The sequence below is a fragment of the Symphalangus syndactylus genome, chromosome 17 (genome assembly GCF_028878055.3).
Source record: "Symphalangus syndactylus isolate Jambi chromosome 17, NHGRI_mSymSyn1-v2.1_pri, whole genome shotgun sequence".
NCBI lineage: Eukaryota > Metazoa > Chordata > Mammalia > Primates > Hylobatidae > Symphalangus > Symphalangus syndactylus.
The window spans coordinates 44,393,052-44,414,006 of NC_072439.2; the positions used below are offsets into that span (position 1 = coordinate 44,393,052).

The following is a 20,955-nucleotide window of genomic DNA, read 5'->3' on the forward strand; positions in this document are numbered from 1 at the left end:
AAATTAGGTTGGCAATTTTTCTTGATTCTTCTGAGGAATGGTTATGGCCAGCAGATGCCACTGTTGTCAGTTGTAAATATTCTTTCAAGTTTCAAATATGGAAAATTACTAGAAAAAGGGGTAAGTGAAAAGCAGCAAAAGTAATCATGTTATCTTTTAAAGATTGAGTAGTGCAAGTACTGTATAATTGAATCCTATTATTTACCTTTTAGCAAAATATTTAAGTAAACACTTAGCAAAAAAAGACACTCTAAAATTATAAGAAAAAAATTAACAGGGGAAAGAATGAGTTCTCCATGTTTGAAAATTGTACTCATTTTTAAAAATTAGAAGTTCATACAATGGTCAGTGTTGATTGATAGCTACATTTAGTAGCCAACATATATTTTATCCTGATGAGTGACATTGAGGGAGAATAAAATAAATTAATCCTGTTCCTTTTTGTTATTATAGCATCATAAAACAGTTTTATATTTTTCAAATCTGTACTCAGTTGTGAACAAGTTGTTATTGCAAAATTTATTATATTACTATCTTCTGTTTCCATCAATGTTTGTACATGATGTTAGGGTTTGTTTGTTTGTTTAAGAGACGGTGTGGTTCCGTTGCCCAGGGTGCAGTGCAGTGGCACTATCATAACTCACGCAACCTTGACCTCCTGGGCTCGAGCAATCCTCTCACCTCAGTTTTCAGAGTAGGTAGGATTACAGATGCACACCACCATGCCCAGCTAATATGTAAAGGATAATTTATAGTATCTTATTTATTTTTAAAGACATGTGTAAAACAAGAATTTATATAAAATTGTATTTGAAGTTTATAACATTGAAGGTAGATTATGATAGGTTAAGCATCTATATTGGAATTCCTGGAGCAAACACTAAAAATAGAGAGAGAATTACCTGTTTTACAATTTTTTTAATTGCAGTACTGACTATATTGATTACAATCTCTCAATAATCAATACTGCAATTAGAAAAATCAATAAATATATAGAAAAGATTTAAACAATATGATAAACTAACTTGACATAATTACTGATTGTACAGGAAAATGAGATATTTTTGTTTTAATATAGAAGAGAGGCAAACATGGTTTTTGAATGAAGAACAGGAACCAGTGTTGAGATTAAGGAAAGGGAGACAGAATAATCAATGGAAAGAAGTCTCAGAGAATTCAGAGTGGGAGAAATCAAAGGCAGAGGTTGAGTGTTTATCCTTAGACATGAGCAGGGTAATTGTTTCTCCATCAGGGCATGAAAAAAAAAAGATAAAATAGATGCAGGGAGCATGTCATCTTAAATGTTATACAAGTAAATCGTTATAAGTTGTGTATTAATATTTGCAACTAATTTAAGGTACAATACAAAAGCATGCTTTTTGGCAAGAGATTCTCAAATGTTTTAAATTACATCCACATAAAGCTGCTTGGCTTTTATTCAGAAATATGACTTTTTTTTCTTTCACTATTTTGGGGCAGGGGACATGGAGAGGAGACGTGTAAGTGGCAGGAAGTTGAAAGAATTTATTTTCAATGGTTTTCTTGTAAAATAGAAAGTAATGCTATCTACTGAGAATTTGGGGTTAGAAAGGAGGCAAAATATTTGAGCAAAACAGCAACACTTTGACATAGACACTGTGAGGACAAAGGAAGTGAATTTAAAAAACAGCCCCAAACTGTAAACTTCTATTTTTCTTGTTCCCACTCTGATGGTAATTTTTAAAAAGGCTTTTAACTTAAAAAAAAAAATCCTAAACCAAAACTGACAAAGATAATAAAAAAGTGATTCTCAGAAAAAGAAACCAAATGTAAAAAAGTATGAGAGATCCCCATCTACTCTGGTATTCAGATAAATATAAATTCAGACAGTGAAATACCATGCTATGTCCCATCAGATTAGAAAACAAAACAAAACAGAAATTCAGGTGTCATTGAGAATATGGATCAACTAAAATTTTTATTCTCTTCCAGTGGTAATTTAATTTATTAAACCACTTTGGAGGTACTTGGGCAAATTCTAGGGAGGTTGAAGATGATATATTACAAGGACCTGCTTCTTGCCTTGGGAGAGATTGTTGTCCCCAACCATTTCCATACATCTGGCCATCCTGCCCTGCAGGAGTACATTTCCCTGCCCCACTGCGTAGGACTTGGTCATGTGATCTGGTTTGGTCACTTGAATCTGAGTAGACACCAATAGTCCTAGTATATACAAGCTTTCAGAGGCATTGCAAGCTGTTGCCAGCTTTCCTGCCAGGTTTCCTATGCCATGAGAAGGGCATAGATAGGAGCTGTGCTTCATCCTAACTGCACGAATTTGATTAAAAATTTCTTAGAATTAGCCGGGCATGGTGGTTCATGCCTGTAATCCCAGCACTTTGGGAGGCCGAGGCAGGTGGACTGCCTGAAATCAGGAGTTCAAGATCAGCCTGGCCAACATGGTGAAACTACATCTCTACTAAAAATACAAAAAATTAGCTGGGTGTGGTGGCGGGCCCCTATAATCCCCTCTACTAAGGAGGCTGAGGCAGGAGAATCACTTGAACTCGGGAGGCAGAGGTTGCAGTGAACCAAGATCGCGCCATTGCACTCCAGCCTGGGCAACAAGAGTGAAACTCTGTCTCAAAAAAAAAAAAAAATTAGAATTTCTAAAGTTTTAGAGTTATAGATCTTTGCAGTGAAAGTTCTTTTTTTAACATGTAAAGACAATAAAAACAAAGTGCTAATGAATCATAAAAATATGTTTATTTAAATGTTTATCAATTGTAAGATTCTAAATATACATGAAAAGATTCCTGGAAAATGTCACACATTTTGTATTAATGTTTGTAACTGGCTTAAGGCACATAATACAAAATACTTCTTTTGATATAGACATCTTCAAATGTTTAACCACATTGAAACAAAATTGCATTAGAGCTTTATATGGTACAATACATCTGTAATAAATGTTTGGTTGGGAGAATACACTTTGTGAGTAAAACAAGTACACTAGTATTCACAGGCAAAAATCTATTAGTAGATTCCATTTGCCTTTTTTTTTTTTTTTGCTTTTCAGAGTAGATTTCCATAGAAAAATATTATTTGTCTACATGTCTTTCAAAAGCATATTATTATATAATACATGGTTAAGTTATCTGCATGAAAAAACCTCTTAATACCTGAGAATTTGCCAATTAATAGTTAATTTTTATGCTCCCTTATGTTCTGGCTTTGAGAAACCTCTGATATAAAATAACTTAAGCATCTCTAATAAAACTTTTACATATGAAAATATATTTTTATGTTTACCAAAATAAGGTCTTCAAAATTAAAAGAATTCTCACATATTTAATTAATAGAATACAGTACATAACTTTGAGAAAATAGATTTTTAAAGAATATATATACACATAAAAGAATTATAAAGGCAAAACAGGATATAAACATTAAAAAAACAATGTATTGTTCTTATAAGTACAATCAAATTTGAGGTAGATTTTAAAAATTAAATTATATCATATCTTTATTATACCCACAAAATTTTTTATTTACTATTTAACCCAAACATACATTTTTAATACACAATTCGTACCTCATTTTGAGGACTATTTTTTAATTGAAGCACCATAATCCACAAGCAAAAATTAAAGGAAAAATAAAACAAGGTATCTAAACAGTTTGAGTAAAAAGTATAATGGCTCTGTGCTTTTTAATGTAACTATTGATTTGCTATTTGTCGGAAAGATTCAATAATGTTTATAGTAATTTTGAATGTTTATTATCCTAATATTTACTTGCTTCATTTTAGCAAGTAGAATAAACATTTCATTGTACAATACAAAACTGAGCAGAGATTTACATGTGTGTTTATAGGTATAAAATAAGTGTGGTCCAGGCCAAGATGTTAAGAGCAACACTGTCTTGGTATAATTCATTCAATCCTGGTATTCTCTATTATAAATTATTATGTTCTTTAAAAAATATCCTGATTAGATATAAAATAAATTAAGACAGCTCTTAAATTTCTTTTATAGACCTTATTAAGCAGTGATTTGAATCCCTGATGAGCACCCTGAAAAAAAGGCAGAGACATATTGGACATGGAAATCTCAGGAAGGGAGAAATAAAGAAATGAGCACCAGTTATTTGAATGTTCCAGAGAATATCTCCTCTTTAGGGCATACTTCCCCCTTCTAAATGTTCATATGACTTGAATTGGGAGACCAATAGTCATGTGAGGAAGACACTTTCCACAGTACCCTCCACACTTGCCGAAAATTCTGGTTCCATCCTGAAAATTGGAAGAAGAAATACAGAAGAATCTTATACAAGCTGGTATCTGCATGCAAATAGCAGAAAAAGCAAATGCTTTGAATCATATGGCTAAAATCATTAGCAGAGCTTTCCTATAACAATTGCATTTAAGGTCAAAGATCATACCCCTTTTGATATTAGTTCAAATTGGTGGACATGGGAAAGTTAAAGGATATTAGATAACCTGAGATTCCTATTAGTTAGTTGAATATTATATACCCTACTATAATTTAGACAATTTAAATCTCAATTAAGATTTAAATCCAATCCACATATTTCAATCTCAATCCACATATTTTTCATCTAGGTATCTATTTGCTTCAGTGAGTTTATTAAAACCTCTCCCAATTTGCAATCCAGTATTTACATAATTTTATATAATAATCTCTTAGACTAAATAAAAGAAAGATATTGTACAAACTTGACTTTAAAGGCATATAATTCATATTCTATCCCATTTATTTCAAGCATCTCGTGGAGGCATTAGAAACACACTCTGGAGAAAAGTATAGAAGGTGGTAAAATGGAGAAAATAAATAAATAAAAACTCGGCTGAAAGCAGTCATTAGAATTAGAAAAGAACTAAAATGGGAGATTGTTCCATAAGCAGAGCAGTTCACTGAGGAACAGGTGGCAGAGGTAGGCTGAAGTGGGTTGGTCAGGACGTGATAGATGCCTCACATCTTTAGGTCTAAAAGTCAAGACTGAAGACATTTCCAGAACATGAGACAAAAACAGGTTGAACTCCTATCATATCTGGAAAAGGTAATTTTTTTAAATCTAAGGGAGTAAAGATAGAGAAGAAAACTGTAGGTTCTTGGGACATTTTGAGATGGAAGAATGTTTTGAGACCGGAAGCTTTTGAAGTTACCTTCTCTTTCTAAAGCAATTTTAACTCTGGAGAATCTGAGTACACAGAGAAGGGAATGGCAGTAAAATCCCAGAGTTGTATAATTCCCTATTCCCTCTGTTGAAGTAAAAACTCAATCTTCATTAAACTTATTGGCAAAGGAAAATATGTTTGCATTTCTGTAAGTATATCTGGATTTTACCAGTCAGTTTCACACCAGGCATTGGATTTCAAGAAATAGTTATGTGCAACATTTTTGATTGAGATAGAACTTCTCAATGAAATGAATAATGAATTAATCTTTAGAATAGAAGTTAATAAAAACACAAATCCTTCGTTAAGCACAATTTTATCATCTTCAGAAATAGAATGTTTTAAAGGCTATGACTATCAGAATATTAAATTTCATTTATAAGAAATATTTATATAAATAGGAGTATAACAAAATTTACTTTTATCATAAGAAATAAAAGTCATAAAACATTAGAGTATACAAGGGCTGTTGCTGGTGCTAATTTATGTGCGATATAGGTGAGAACACATATAACCTAGATCTAGATTTACTATGGGCAGGGCTATGTGATCTAAGACACAATAGCCATAAGTAATAGAAAGCATTTCATGAAGTGTACATGTTGGAACACCATACCTGCAGAAAATTAAGTGGATTCTACTTTGGATAATACAACATGTGCTATAGTTACAATAATTATATGAACAAACTATAAAAATAGTTATAACTATATATATATAAATATTACATAACAGTCTATATTTTTATAGATAAAATAACAATGTTATCCAGATAAAGATAGGAAAACATGAATACAACATAAGTACATAATCCTAATTCTTGAAAAAACTGTGAAGAATATTTGTTAAATGACAAGTGTCTCCAACACCACCCCCATCACTAAAACAGTGAGGGAAGAAAACAAAAAATTTAACCCTCATTTTGAAATATTAAAACCTGTAAACCTTCAGTAATTAAAAGCATACCTTTTTTGAACATCTGTATTTCAAGTCATTAGCTCCAAACTTGAGATAGACAAAATCTATACATCCTGGCATTTGGCAATTTATGTTCAAATATCTATAGCCCATATATGGATTCATAAGTATACAAAACCTCCACGTGCACATTAATACAAATGAATCCCCTTTCATTTCATAAATTGACGTTGTGCTCCATTATATGTAATATACCCATTATATGCAATAACTCTTTAGTCATCAATTTCATATAAGTTTACATTTTAGGTAGAGAACCTTTAATGCTAGTTCATAGCTCAGAAGTATTTCAGACAGGCTTTTTGGTCCCACAGGACTTACCTCTGATCTTCGTATGCTGACAGAGGTATAACTCCCCTGAGCGAGCCACTTTGCTGTGCTGGATATCTTCATCCCAGTTCCTACCAAATTAATGCTAAACTGTCCCTGGATTGTAAACAAAACAAAGAAAAATAGAAGGAATTTACAAAATATTTAAGAATGCTCTTGGCTAAAAACATCTGAACAGGAATTATATAAGGATGGACTCAAAATACTTTTCAAGGGTCTTTTATAAAATGAAAGAATATCGATATAACCTTACTGTAAAGAAAATGAACCAGTTAAGGACTTTGACAATTGATTGCAAGTGACAACTGAATTAATACCATATAATGTTATTTGTGAAGAAGTAACTCTGCCCAACTCTAGGACTCTATGATTTGACAACTAGAACTAATGGTCCTGTAGAAATTAGCAAGTCCTGACAGAAATAGTGTTCATGGGGACCTACATTTGCTGCACTTTAACATTTCTACACTTTCCATTTTTGACCCTTCATTGCTGACTTCTGTGATGTTTCACCTATCTGACATATTTTCCAGAATCTCTGTTATTGCCCCATTCCTTTTGTGGTAAGAATATTACTTCTTAACTCACCACACAAAACGGTCTAATATAATATTATTGTCCTGGAAATTACATCCATTTTAAACACCAGAAATGGTGTGTAGATGTGTGATGCCACATGATTTACACACATTATGGTGTGTGGGTCCCCTATGAGCTTCATGATCTAATTCTTTCCAAGTACAGGACCATTTTCATGTCAAAATATTTCAAACTATCTTTGTTAACAATTAAATTGTAAATGTTAACTGAGAAAATGTGTTATTAAAATGGGTAACATTTGTGTCATATTTATATAATTTTACAGTACAGATTTGAACATTGAAAAGTAGAACTGCAAACAAGTTCAGTCTACTGACAATGTTCAGTATGCATATAGATTCAGAACAATATTAAGACATTCTTTAATTACCTCACAATATCTCAGTGGCTTAAGACTCATGAATCTTGAGCAAGTCTGTGATGAAACACTGGATTTTATATTATATGAATGAAAATATTATCTTGTCATAAAAGCAAAAGCTAAATAAACTCCATATAATGTGAATTATTAATATTGCTAAAACAATTAGATATCAATTTAGTCATTAACTTGGATTTCTTAGCAATCTTATATGGTGTATTTCTCATTTAAAAACAAATAAAGATCAAATATTTGTATAAAACAATGACAATAAATTGAGAATTTCCCATTGCAGAAATAATTAGTTTTAGATCAATTTCAAAGAAAATGTATCATATACAACACCACTTGGCTATGAAATTTAGAATATGAACTCTATGTCAGCTTCATTGCTGTATTCCCAGAGCCCAGAACAGGGCCTAAGCTCTCAATAAGTGTTTTCAAATGGATGAATTAAGTGCAGCATTAAAAACATTAAATAGTAGTATTATAAAAGTAAATACACAAATACATATATAAAACTCTTCAGACCCTATGATAATAAATGACACTAAAGCTAGACAAAGTAGTATTTTATGTTTACAAATATTTGAATAAAAAGAATTGATTCTTAGGATATATTATTCTATTTGATACTTAATCAACCTGATACAGGTTTTGCACTGTACACCTCCAATTTCACATTCCTTCTCAGATAGGCTTTTCACCAAATAAAGTTATTAAAAAATGAAAACGTATCCTACCATGTAAATTTCTTGTAACCAGATGCTCCTTGAGTGCCCGGATTGGGCCATGCAACTTAATACTGTTGTTCCATTCTTCCATTTGTCCTCTACCTCTCTGATAAATGTGCCTTAAAAATATTCAAGTGTATACACACTGGAAGTAAAAGGAATGAATCTGACTGACTACTAAGAGCCTTAGGTGGTCATTAACACAATTAGTTGAGTCTAGAACTATTGATTGTTCCATTTCTCTGGACTAATTTTCGCGAGCTTTACTTCTATTCTTAGTCCTCACTTAAAAACTACATAATACGATCTCAAAAAAAAATGATAAAACAATTATCTGAAATTTGGTATGATGTTGACAGAGCTAAAAATACATCTCACTCGTTTGTTCAAAATGAACTGACTGGCAGAGATGGTGTCAAGTACCATGAGAGTTCAGACAGATCTCACTCTAAATCCGTTAAGTGAAATAGCATATGTACCCAAAAAAGTAATTCAACGAGAGAACTGTAAGTGCCATATAAAGGTATTTATACATTCCTATAGGATTTTAGAAGTAATGAATAAGTGAATAAATGTGTTAATTAATTCCAATACTTCATTTAAGATTAAAATTTAAACCTCAAATCTAATCTTTAACCTAAAAATTAGTTCAACATACGAGGTTCTCTCTCTCTCTCTCTCACTGTCTCTCTCTCCATACATGCATATGTAGTATGAAATGTCAGGAGAGTAGATACATAGTATGAAACTTATCTCCTCTTCTACTCTCCTGACATTTGGAAGAAACAGCCACTATACAAAGTAAAATTTCAGTAGCCAAATCACAAATGGAAGGTAACATGATTCAGAAGACCTAGGAATTCAATAAATTGGAATGTTTATTCTTGAGTAACTGGCTGCATCAAAGAAAAAGGTAAGTATGGGTATAAGATAGAGGAGAAGCATATAGATAGATGCAAGTTTTAATGTTCCACTTCTTAGATTGACTGGTTGGTTCATGTGTGCTCATTAAATAATTATGTTTTAGAATTTTTAAATGTACTGTACACATTTTATTATGTATGTATTCTATAGATCTAATATAATACCAATACAAATTTTCTACCCAGAATCTTTGTAGATACAGAGAGTTGATTCTAAAATTTATATATCAAGGCTATGGATTTAAATAGTCAAAATAAGCTTACAAAAGAAGAATGAAGCTGGAGGACCCATACTACTTTAACACTTGTCATAAAGCTATCCTAATCAAGACATATGGTGTTGGTGAAGACAGACACATGTAGATCAAAGGAAATGAAGACCCACATAAATATGGCCAATACTTTTGACAAATGTAGAAAGGCAAATAAGTGGAGAAAGCATTGTCTTTTCAACACATGGTGTTAGAACAGTTGGCTATCTATATGTTTTTGGCTCAGACAAAAAAATTAAGTCTATAAATCCCTCAGACTTAATACAAAATTTAATTCGAAATAAATTGTAGGTCTAGGTATAAAGCAAAAAAACTATAAAAAGTTTTTGAAGAAAACTTCCAAAAGGAGAAAAATCTTAGTAATTTGAGTTTATTTAATGATTTCTCAGAAATGATTCAAAATGTATAGTCCATAAAAGAAAAATTTGACTTTATTAAAATTGAAAACTGCTTTGTGAGAGATACTTAAAAGAAAGAAAAGACAAGGTTCGGAGTAGAATGCTGTATCCAACAAAAGACCAGAACATATAAAAAGCTCTCAAAACTCAACAGTAAGGAAACAAACAACTCAATTTTTAAAATGAGTAAGACTTGAAAATACATAGCACCAGCCGGGCACGGTGGCGCATGCCTGTAATCCCTGCACTTTGGGAGGCCCAGGTGGGTGTGTCATCTGAGGTCAGGAGTTCAAGACCAGCCTGGCCAACAGGGTGAAGAAACCCTGTCTCCACTAAAAATACAAAAATTAGCTGGGCGTGGTGGCAGTCACCTGTAATCCTAGCCACTCAAGAGGCTGAGGCAGGAGAATTTCTTGAACCTGGGAGGCAGAGGTTGCAGTGAGCTGAGACTGTGCTACTGCATACCAGCCTGGGCGACAGAGCACGACTCTGTCTCAAAAAAATAAATAAATAAATAAAAATAAATTTTAAAATGAGCACAAAAAGACAATAAAAGCATAAAAAGACATAAAAAGAGATCAGGGGTAGCAATGTTGATAAAAGACAAAGGAGAATTTGAATCCCCAATCATGAAACCATGACAAGCAAGTGCTAAAAGTAATAATCCATAAAGAAGACATAACACATAATAAATATTATGTATCAAATCATACAGCAACAACTTTTATGAAGCAAAAACTATGAAATATGCACGGAGACACAGACACACCCTAATAATAGGAAAAATCGATATACCACTTCCAGTAACAAGAGATCAAGTGAACAAAAGTAAGGACATGATCTAAGCAATGTAATCGAAAGGGTAGATCTTATGGATATATATTAAACTCTACACCCTGATAACAATGAATACACATTCCAAATACCTAATAACTGACTCTTAACATTCAAACTGGATGCTGGCCATGACCCACTGACATTAGCCGAATATGATTATTTCTCTTACTTTTATGTAATTACCGACCAGTTAAAGAGATCCACATTCCTTCTGTTTTTTAAAAGTTTTTGTGGCTTTGCAAAAAGTACAAAACATTTACTTTACTTTACTTTCGACATATGCATTCTAAAGTCACACCACACTCCTTAACTTCGTCTCATATTGCAATGTGGCAGAGTTTATTTTCCCTAAAGAGTGCCATATGTGTCCATACTCTTTTTAGCATTCCTATCCCAGACTATCCTGTCACGTGCAAACACAGAGGATTTGGGTTTGATTAATCTCAAACAACAGAATAAGTTCTTTCTGTGACATCAAACATCTGGAGAGTATGCATGCAAATGCTGTGTAACATAACACAGAATCTGGTTTATATATTACAGAACATCTCCAAAAATATTGGGCAGTTTGTATTTTTGGTAACAGTAGCCTCAAACAGATAAATACAGGCTGAATATAGATGGGCACAGCTCCTTTTGACAGCATGTGTCTATGCCCAATAACAACTAATTTTGGAAACGGAGCTTTGCATTTCAGAAATGCCTAGAAAACCATGCAAGGGAGACATCTCGCCCCAGTGGGCAGGAAGAGCATTTTATTGCTGGTTCTGCCTATGCCTTTCTTAAGGATCTTGGACAGACTGTTAACATAGAATGTCTGTTTCTTCACCTATAAACTGGGTAATCGCAGTTTATAGCTATATAACTTTTTCAAGATCTTATAGGGAAAAAAAAGAGGATTACAGAGAAATTGGAGAAAGGGAGTTAGAAAGAAACGGAAATAGCTATCATACGATTTAAAAACCTGATTGTGCAAATATCTCATTCAAATTCCATGTATATGAAGAAATATTTTATTTGTAATAATTGGATTTATGTTGATATTTCCTATAAGAAAAGTTCTTTAATAAAATAAAATAAAATTTTAATTCCACTTGACAGTTATATGATTTACTTGTATATGCATCTCCTGTGATTTTCTTGATGTCTCATTGACCAGACCTTTCCCAATTCAACACGTAATGACAAGGACCAGATTTCCAGAACTGGGTGATCTTTCCAAAGTAACAACATTTGTTAGGCCTTGTATTAGCAGACTAGGTTGCATTGTCAATTTACTTATCTCTAATTACATCAAATATATGACCAGAAGGCACAGCTTAAAAGGAGGATGGATTGTTGGACAAAGTTGACCAGTCTTGAGATAGGTTAACCATTGTAGAATGTATAATCTCCATTTAAGAGGGTTGAAATGGATGTGTCACCAACAAAAGATATCCACATATCAAGGAAAAAACTGTTTAGAATGTTAAAAGTTTTAGATCACACATCCTTGACTTAAGAACAGGTATAAAAAGAGACAGTGCAAGACTTCAGGAGAGGAGGGGCTCAGCAGAGAAAGGACAGTCCTTGGAAGGGAACTGAATGGAAAGTAGTAGGTCAGAGTCACTACGTTGGAGGTAGGTATTCATCACCAATATGGGTGAAATAGGGAATTGGGAAGAAGAATGGACATAAATAGGGCTAACCAGCCTCAAAGATTGAATGAGAACACAGGATTCCTCTGCAAAGTTGCCTGCCTTTAAGAATACAGTCATGTGAGGAAGCACTTCTAGAATGGTGATGTGAGGATCCCATGGACACTCTCTCCAGTGAAACAAACGTGACTGGTGAAAATTATAATTATAACCACCACTTAAAGTCTCTGAAATTTGTTCTATGGTTATACAGAAAAGGGAGAAATATTTATTCAAGAAAATCTTTTTCAAGAAGACATTTATTCAAGAAGAAAATCAAGAAGATTTTCTTGAATAAATGTTTCTCCCTTTTCCGTATAACCATAGAACAAATTTCAACACACCAACATGGCACATGCATACATATGTAACAAACCTGCACGTTGTGCACATGTACCTTAAAACTTAAAGTATAATTAAAAAAAAAAAAAAAAGATGAAAAGGGGCCAAGAGCCAGGGAATGCAGGCAACTTCTAGAAGCTGGAAAAGGCAAGAAAACAGATTATCTCCTAGAGCCTCCAGAAAGGAATGCAGCCCTGCTGACTCCTTGATTTTAGCCCAGTAAGACCCATTTTGGATTTCTGACTTCCATAACTGTTAAATAATAAATTTGTGCTACAAAAGAAAAAAACATCTATTAAATCTAGGTAAGGACAGTGAGAACCTGTGGCATCTGAACCATGACTCACCCTCTTTTCCTCCCACCTCAGCAAGATGATCATTCTAATCATGGTGAATGCAGTTAAGGATACAGGACTCCATTTCCCCCTAGCTCCCTGTCACGGCTATGGTTTCTCTTTGAGACAGGCAGGCCACCAGCATTTCTCATCCCACCCAACTCTGTACTGCAGAAGTTGTATTATAGGCAAGAGTAGCTGAGAGTCTGAAGCTCCCTTCTTTTACCCAGTCCCTACCCATAGAGCAGTCAATCTATCCCAGGCATGGTAGATCAAGCATACTAGGCCTGAAATGTCCCCACAAAAAATCATTGGTGAGGCAGACACTCCATGCTGACAAGGTCAAAAGCCAAGAAGACCAGGGATTACTGCCATGACTCAGCACTCCATTTATAGAGCAGGGGTGTTACTCTGAGGAATGGACCACTGTCCCTGTCCCCAGATCCACAGTATTGCAGAGCTTCTTCCCAGGGAGAGAATCAAGTTGTAAAAATAGGAAATTCACTAGCTTTTCCTATTGCGACTGAGCTTATTTGGAATAGAACCTGGAGAAGTTCAAGTTTAGGTACTCTATGGAAAAGAAGATTTTAGTGGTGTGTTGTTAAGAGGAGGGCAGTAGCTCAATGAAGGCAAATGGTAGATAAGATTGAAGTTTAACAGAGAGAACCAGGGAATGAGGCAGCTAAGAAAGGCTCTTCTTGGGGACTTTCCTGATCTCAAAAACAGACTGTAAAACTAATTGAGGCCATGGGGCCTCTATTTAATTGGATCAGATTATGGAGTTATTTATGCCCCCAAAATATTGTTGAAAGACCAGGGAAATCATCTAGCAATTAGTGGAGACTAAGAGCTAAGCATGATATCAGTAGAGACAGACCACGAATAACCTCAACACAATTTCAGGGAAAGAGAACTGAAGAAAGCCCAGCTAAGACCATTGTTATCCCTGAAGGAGAGGAGCATCACGGTCACTGTGCATGCCCAAGACTGTGCCTGCTGAGGAGTAACATCAAAGGCCGCCTATTACAAGGGAAATAGAATGCACTGAAACAGTTCAGCCAGGTAATTAAAAAAATACACAAACAAAGAAGTAAACAATAACCATAACAAGAAGCCTCAGAAGGGAGGGTGAAATCAGTAATCACAGTTGCTAAAATATAGTACCTAAAATGTCCAGTTTTCAACAAAATTTATGAGGCATACAAAGCATGATGCATACACAGGAAAAAAGTCAAGAAAAACTTCCTTTGAGAGATATCAGATGTCAGACTAAGCAGACAAAGACTTCAAAGCAGCTAATATAAATATGTTCAAAGGACTAAAGAAACCATGTTTAAAAAAGTAAAAGGAGGTATGATAACTGTGTCTCATCAAATAGAGAATAACAATAAAGATGAAGATATCATATTTTACAAAGAGCCAAAGGAAAACTCTGAAGATGAAAAGTACAATAATCAAGATTAAAAAATTCACGAAGGGGGCTGAAATTGTCTACTGGAGCTAGTAGAATTGGCAAACTTAAAGGGATGTTAATGATGCAATCTGAAGAACAGAGAGGAAAAAAGAAGAAGAAAAATGAACAGGGCCTCAGAGCAATGAACGCACACCATTAGGTGCACCAACATATGCATAATAGAAGCACCAAAAGGAGAGAAGAATTAAAAAGAGCAGAGAATATATTTGAAGAAATAATGACTGAAATTTTTCCAAAATCAGTGAAACATATTAAAATAATGACTGAAAACTTTCCAAAATCAGTGAAACATATTAATTTACCCATCCAAGAAGCTTAGTGGACTCCAAGCCAAGTAGACACAAAAAAAGGCACATCAAATATGACACAGTAAAGACACTGAAAGACAAATGCAAAGAGAAACTCCCCAAAAACACCAAGAGAAAAATGACCACATCCATGGAACCCAATAAGATAAACAGCTGACATCTATTATCTACTTAGAAGTCAGACAGCAGTGTGATGACATATTCAAAGTGCTGAAAATAAAAACTTTACATCAATAATTTTTAATAAGCAAATCTATCATTCAAAACGAAAGGCAAAATAAAGACACTCCTAGATAAACAAAACTAAGAGGAATTCTTGCTATCAGATCTACTTTACAAGACATACTAAAGGAAGTTCTTCAGGCTGAAATCAAGTAACATCAGACATTAATACAAATCAACATAAAACAATCAAGAGTACTGATAAAGTTAATTATATAGATAATTATAAAATATGCTATAATTGCATATGTCTTCACTTTTCTTATTTTAACTGATTTAAAAGCAATCACATAAACCAAGGTGTATATAATTATTGACCTGTAATATATAGACATGTAATATATTTGACAATAATGGCACAAATAAGACAGGTGGAAGCAAAGCTGTTTTAGAGTTAGGAAATGACACAAGACGATAAGTCAAATCCACGGGAAGAAATAAAGAGAACCAGAAATACTAAATGAGGTTTACATAACAAACTCTATGAATATACAATTGCTCTATCTCCTCTCATATTATCTAAAAGACATAAAATTATTTAAGTTAATATAATAACAATATGTTGCAAGTTTGTTGCCTTTATAAATGGTATATGTATAACAAACAGCAGAAAAAGAGAAGAAATAGATCATTTATAGTTAGTACTGTCTTTATATTTCACTGGAAACAGAGGAATGTTCAATAGTAAAATGTAAAGTACATTCTGATAAGATAAATATTGTAAGCCTTTGAATAACCACTAAGAAAGCAATTCAAAAAACTGAGGAAATTAAAATGTTACGCCAGAAAACATTCACTGAATAAAAAAGAAAGCAGCAAGGAGGAACAGTTGAACAAAGACAACATGAAACAGATAGAAAACAAAAAGTAAAATGGCAGATGTAAGTCCAGACATAGCAATAGTGACGTTAAAAAAATCCAATCAAAGGCAGTAATCCAACAAAATACTCTATAAGAGACATTCTTAAGAGCCAAAGATATAAATAAGTTGAAAGTAAAGGGATGAAAATATATATAGCAATTCTAACAGAGCTGGAGTGGCCACACTAATATCAGATAAATTCGCCTTTAAAACAAAAACATTACTGTAGATAAAGAAGAATGTTTTATAATAATAAAAAGGTCAATATGTTAGGAAGTTATGACAGTTATATATTCGTGTACAACAAAATCTCAAAACAAATGAAACAAAACAAAGTACATAAGAGATTGAATTGAGAAACAATTTAAAAATAATAGTTGTAGAGTTTCAGCAGATAGAACTAAGCAGAAGATCAACAAGAAAGAAAGAGTTGAACAACACTATAAACCAATAAGGTCTGTAGTCTATAGAACACTTCACCCAACAACAACAGAATGCACATTCTTCCCAAGAATGTATTGAATGTTTTCCAGGACAAACCATATGTTATTCCATAAAATAAGCCTCAATAAATGTAAGTGGATAAAATAACACAGAGCGTGTTTTCCAGTCACAATAAAGGTTGAAATCCAAAAAAAGAAAATTTGGGAAATATACAAATATGTGGAAATTAAACTCCACACTCTTAAATAACCAATAGATCAAAGACATAACTATAGATAATAGAAAATAAAATAAATGAAAGGAAACACACAACATACCAAATATTTTGGGATGCAACAAAAGAATTGATTAAAGGAAAATTTATGACTACAAATGCCTATATTAAAAAGGAAAAATAATCTCAAATCAATAATCTACCTTTCTACCTTAAAACACTGGAAAAAGAAGAGCAGAGGATTGTAAGGGAATACTATGAACAATGTGTGACAACCAATTTGTTAACTTAGATAAAACAAACAAATTCCTAAAGAGACATAACTACCAAAACAAATTCAAGAACAACAAAAATTTGAATACATCTATAATAAATAAAGAGGTAAATTGGTAATTAAAACAACTTTCACGAAGAAAAGCCCAAGCTCAGATGGCTTTGCTGGTAAATTCTACCAAACATACAAAGAATAATTTTTTCGCAAACTCTTCCCAAATAGTACAAGAGGAAAAAACATGTCCCACTACATTCTATAAGGCCACTATTTCTGTGATACCAAAATGAGACAGATATCACAAGAAAAAAAAGATAACAACAATCTCTGCTACAAATATGAATGAAATATTCTCAAAAAATAGTAGCAAACCAAATTTAGCAATATCTGAAAATAATTATACCCCATGACTAAGTGGGATTTATCACAGGAATGCAAGGTTGTGTTTCAACATACAAAAATAAATCAGTGTGGTAACACTCTATCAATCCAGTAATGGACAAAAACCACAGGATCTTCTCCACAGAAAATCCAACATCCTTTTATAATAACACTTAAGCTAGAAACAAAAGGGCATGTCCTCAACCTGACCAAGGACATCTAGAAAATAATCCTAGCTGACATACTTAACATACACATGAAACTAACATACTTACTGCTGAAGGACTGAATGCCTTTTGCCTAATATTGGAACACAAGGATGTTCACTCTTGCCACTTTTATTCAGTATTGTAATAGAAGATGTAGTCAGCACAATAAAACAAGATAAAGAAATAAAAGATACCTAGATTGAGGAGGAAGTAAAATTATCTTTATTCACAGATGACATCACTGTGTATAAAGAAAATCCTAAGTAATCTACTGTTATAACTAATAAATGAGTTCAGCAAAGTTGCAGAATACAAGATCAATCCATACTAATATAAGCAAAAATTGATGATTTATTTGGGCCCCAGATTTGGGTTCTCCTTACCAACCACTCTACCTGTCAAAGCCTTCTTAATGCTGAGCTGGAATCTACTGCCCTATTAATGCCTCCTGGAGGAACACACACGACCTCACTCCTCTTTCATGGTAGTTCTTTAAATATGTAAAGGTCGTTACCATTATCTCCCACTCTTTTCCTGGCTACCTTCTCCATTTTCCTTAGTTGACATGATTTAAACCCTTCTTTCTTTCCTGTGATCTCCTCTTACTCCTAAATAGATTGAAAATGATGTTTTACAGACAGAAATTTTAAAATAACTGTAATGTTCCAGTGTCAAATAAAAATAAATCCTTCAGTCTTGCTATTTTGTTTTGGAATCTTACGATTATATTAGGTTGTTTATAAATCACTCCCTACTCTAAAGGAGTCATACTGAACTCATGCTGGGCGAAGAAAGCACCTATGTCTTTTTCATGTAACATCACCACATTCTGTTTGAGTTTCTGGACCTAAGTTAAGATGTATAGATTTATTCAGGTTCTTACTCATTTTAGCCTGTAGTTCTAGTGTCTCTTGATCTCCTTTAAGTTCTCTAACAGAAAATGTCCTCTCTTCCTAATGTAAGCGTAACTTAGATGTAATATGATGAAAATTATAAATGGAATAGTCTAAGAAGAGATACCTATGACAAACTATTAACTAGTTCTCTTCAAAATGATATCAATATAGTAATTACCACTTGTCTTAGGTAGTAGATTTGATTCATATATTCAGTTAGCAATGAGTCACCTAAAAGTGCTATATTCATCTAGCTTACAATTCTTTATCTATCATAAAAATATTCTTTTCATTATCTATGTAAAATCTCTAGTTAAAAATGTAAGAGTAAATTTTCTTCTAGGAAGCATGCTCTATATTGGCAATCATGGAAATGACATAAGAGCATGTGAAGAGAACTCTAGAAATAAAGGATAAAAGCAAGAATAAAAATATGAAAATGTATTCAATATACATTTTATTGATAATAGACTGTCATTTGGAGGATGTTACAGACCCAGGAAGCTAATAGAACTGATGTCAGCAGAAGTGTATGAAAGTCATATGCTTGTGATCCGTTCCTTTGCCTTTTGACAAATATCTATTCATTTCCATGGACTAAACAGAAAGATGAAGAAACTGATAACATATTATGGCAGAAGAAATAGAATCCGTTTAAAATTACTATTATACCTTTTAAACAAACCCAAAATTGGCAAAGATGCTTTTCCTCCAAAGGTTATCTATAACCTTTGAAACAAAGTGCATACATGAAGCTTTGCATTTCTATTTACTTATGTTTCTTGCAATATTCTGGTTAAAAAAATGAATGAAGAGAAGCTATAATTTTTTTCACAATGTAAGAAAATTAATCAAACAAACATGAAATACCTGTGGGCATCTGAAAGCACTGTAGCAATCTCCAGCTGTGGCAAACGGAACTGCATTTCCAAATACTGTTTTGGAAAAAAGAAGGTCCGTAGCTAGAAAATAATAAATAAAACTCTTTAGCATGGAGACAATAATGCGATCTTTGTTGTCAAACACAGAGTTTCATATTACTTACTTAGTAAATATACATATTTATATATTAATTTTAAAATTTTAAGCACAAATGCCACAATTCTAGTATATATCATAGAACAGGCTCTCATTGAACAAATTTTGTTTAATACAAAAATGTTCATATCAAGAATTGCCCTAACAAATGACAAGTACATTTGTAATTAAACAGAAGAGTTAAAACTAAATGGATACATTATCACATTTGAAGTCATAGAATACTTGAAATAGGTAAAGCGGGGTCAAGAGCAAAATCACTGGAGAAAAAATGGTTATGTAAACACAAATGACAAAACAATAAAATTGAATGCTTATAGACAGCATATATAAAAATTCATTTAGGCAATTCAAAATCTCTGCAAAAAAGTATGCCATTTTCTTTTATTCATGTCTTATTGCATTATGTTATTCTTTTTATTTTTTTCAAACTTACTTTTGCTAACAATGTTAGCAAAATTTCCTGACTGGTAATAATGCTGAAGAGTCTACATAAAGTATCAAAAATAGAGCCATTGGATTAAAACAGGCTGGAGGGAACCCTAAAAGTCAGGTGCTTCAATCACCTATCATGTTTGAATCAAATATTATCCCAACCAAATCATCTAGCCAGTGGCTGTCACCTCCACTATGTATTCCAAATCTCTTCACTTTCAAGACTGCAAAATCACTGCATGTCCCAGGATGACATCAGTCTTTCAGAGGCAATTCCCAAAGATAGCATTTCTGGAAATATTTGTCCTATCTCCAAAGGGAAGTTTCAAAAACCAGGAAGCTCTCCATGGTTTACCAGAGCCAGCTTGTACCAAATAGTGAGAGCCAACTGTGTGCATCTCTTCCCAAGCCCAGGTACAATGAGGTCATGTTGGCAGCTTACGATTGGTCAGGGTGGGAATATATACACCATGTATATATTAGTGCCTAACACCACAAATCAGACTTTTTCTTCCCTGGATAACTGGTCGTCATTCATCTGCACACCACTATTTATTTGTGGCATTTGTGGGTTAGGCTGGGGCACAGCAGAGACACAACTTTCAAAGCATCTATTGTTACTAACTCCAAAAGCATGTCAGTCAACAGCCAGTTTCATCAGCCAATTACACAATGATGACTCATAAGTATATATTCCAGTCTACCTGATCTGATGAGTTACAGAACATATATCAAACTCCTATTGGGCATCATTACTTGGATGACCCACAGATATCTGTAATTTAACATGTTCAAAGCTAAATGCATTATCTTTTTCTCCAAATTTATTTGCCCTACTCTATTTCCCATTTCACTAAACTGTACTACCATCTGTCTTGTTATTTTAGAAACCTTTCTAAATATTCCATGTCACTAATTCTCACACCCCTTCTATCAGAAAATCCTGTAGTGTCTACCTCTTTAATATTTCTCAAATAGGTATCCTAACCCATGTTCCCGGTACTCATCACTTTTTATCTGAATTTTTACATTCTCTTCCTAATCATTTTTCATGGATACAATCTGTTCTGCCGCCAATCAACTCTATTCCTTCCCCTGCTTATGCCTTTATGCCTTTATTCCAATGGCTTCTTTAATTTGCAAGATAAAATTCAATTGTATAGTTTAGTATACACTGTTCTTCATGATCTGCTCTCTGCTAACTTCTCTAATAAGCTACCATCCCCCAACCTACAT

The 20,955-nt window shown here is 33.3% G+C and overlaps 1 protein-coding gene across 1 annotated transcript in view; it reads right to left on the reverse strand.

Annotated features, from left to right (window-relative positions):
• Nucleotides 1–3,690: 3,690 nt before the first annotated feature.
• The window catches only part of ADAMTS20 (ADAM metallopeptidase with thrombospondin type 1 motif 20), a 201,467-nt gene continuing 184,202 nt past the window's right edge, over nucleotides 3,691–20,955 (reverse strand). The window contains exons 37-39 of the mRNA XM_055249241.2: nucleotides 19,117–19,208; nucleotides 6,479–6,583; nucleotides 3,691–4,273 (exon numbers count right to left, since the gene is read on the reverse strand). Of these exons, the coding sequence (XP_055105216.1) occupies nucleotides 4,184–4,273; nucleotides 6,479–6,583; nucleotides 19,117–19,208 (287 nt within the window). The 3' untranslated portion in view covers nucleotides 3,691–4,183. The remainder of the gene's footprint in view (nucleotides 4,274–6,478; nucleotides 6,584–19,116; nucleotides 19,209–20,955) is intronic.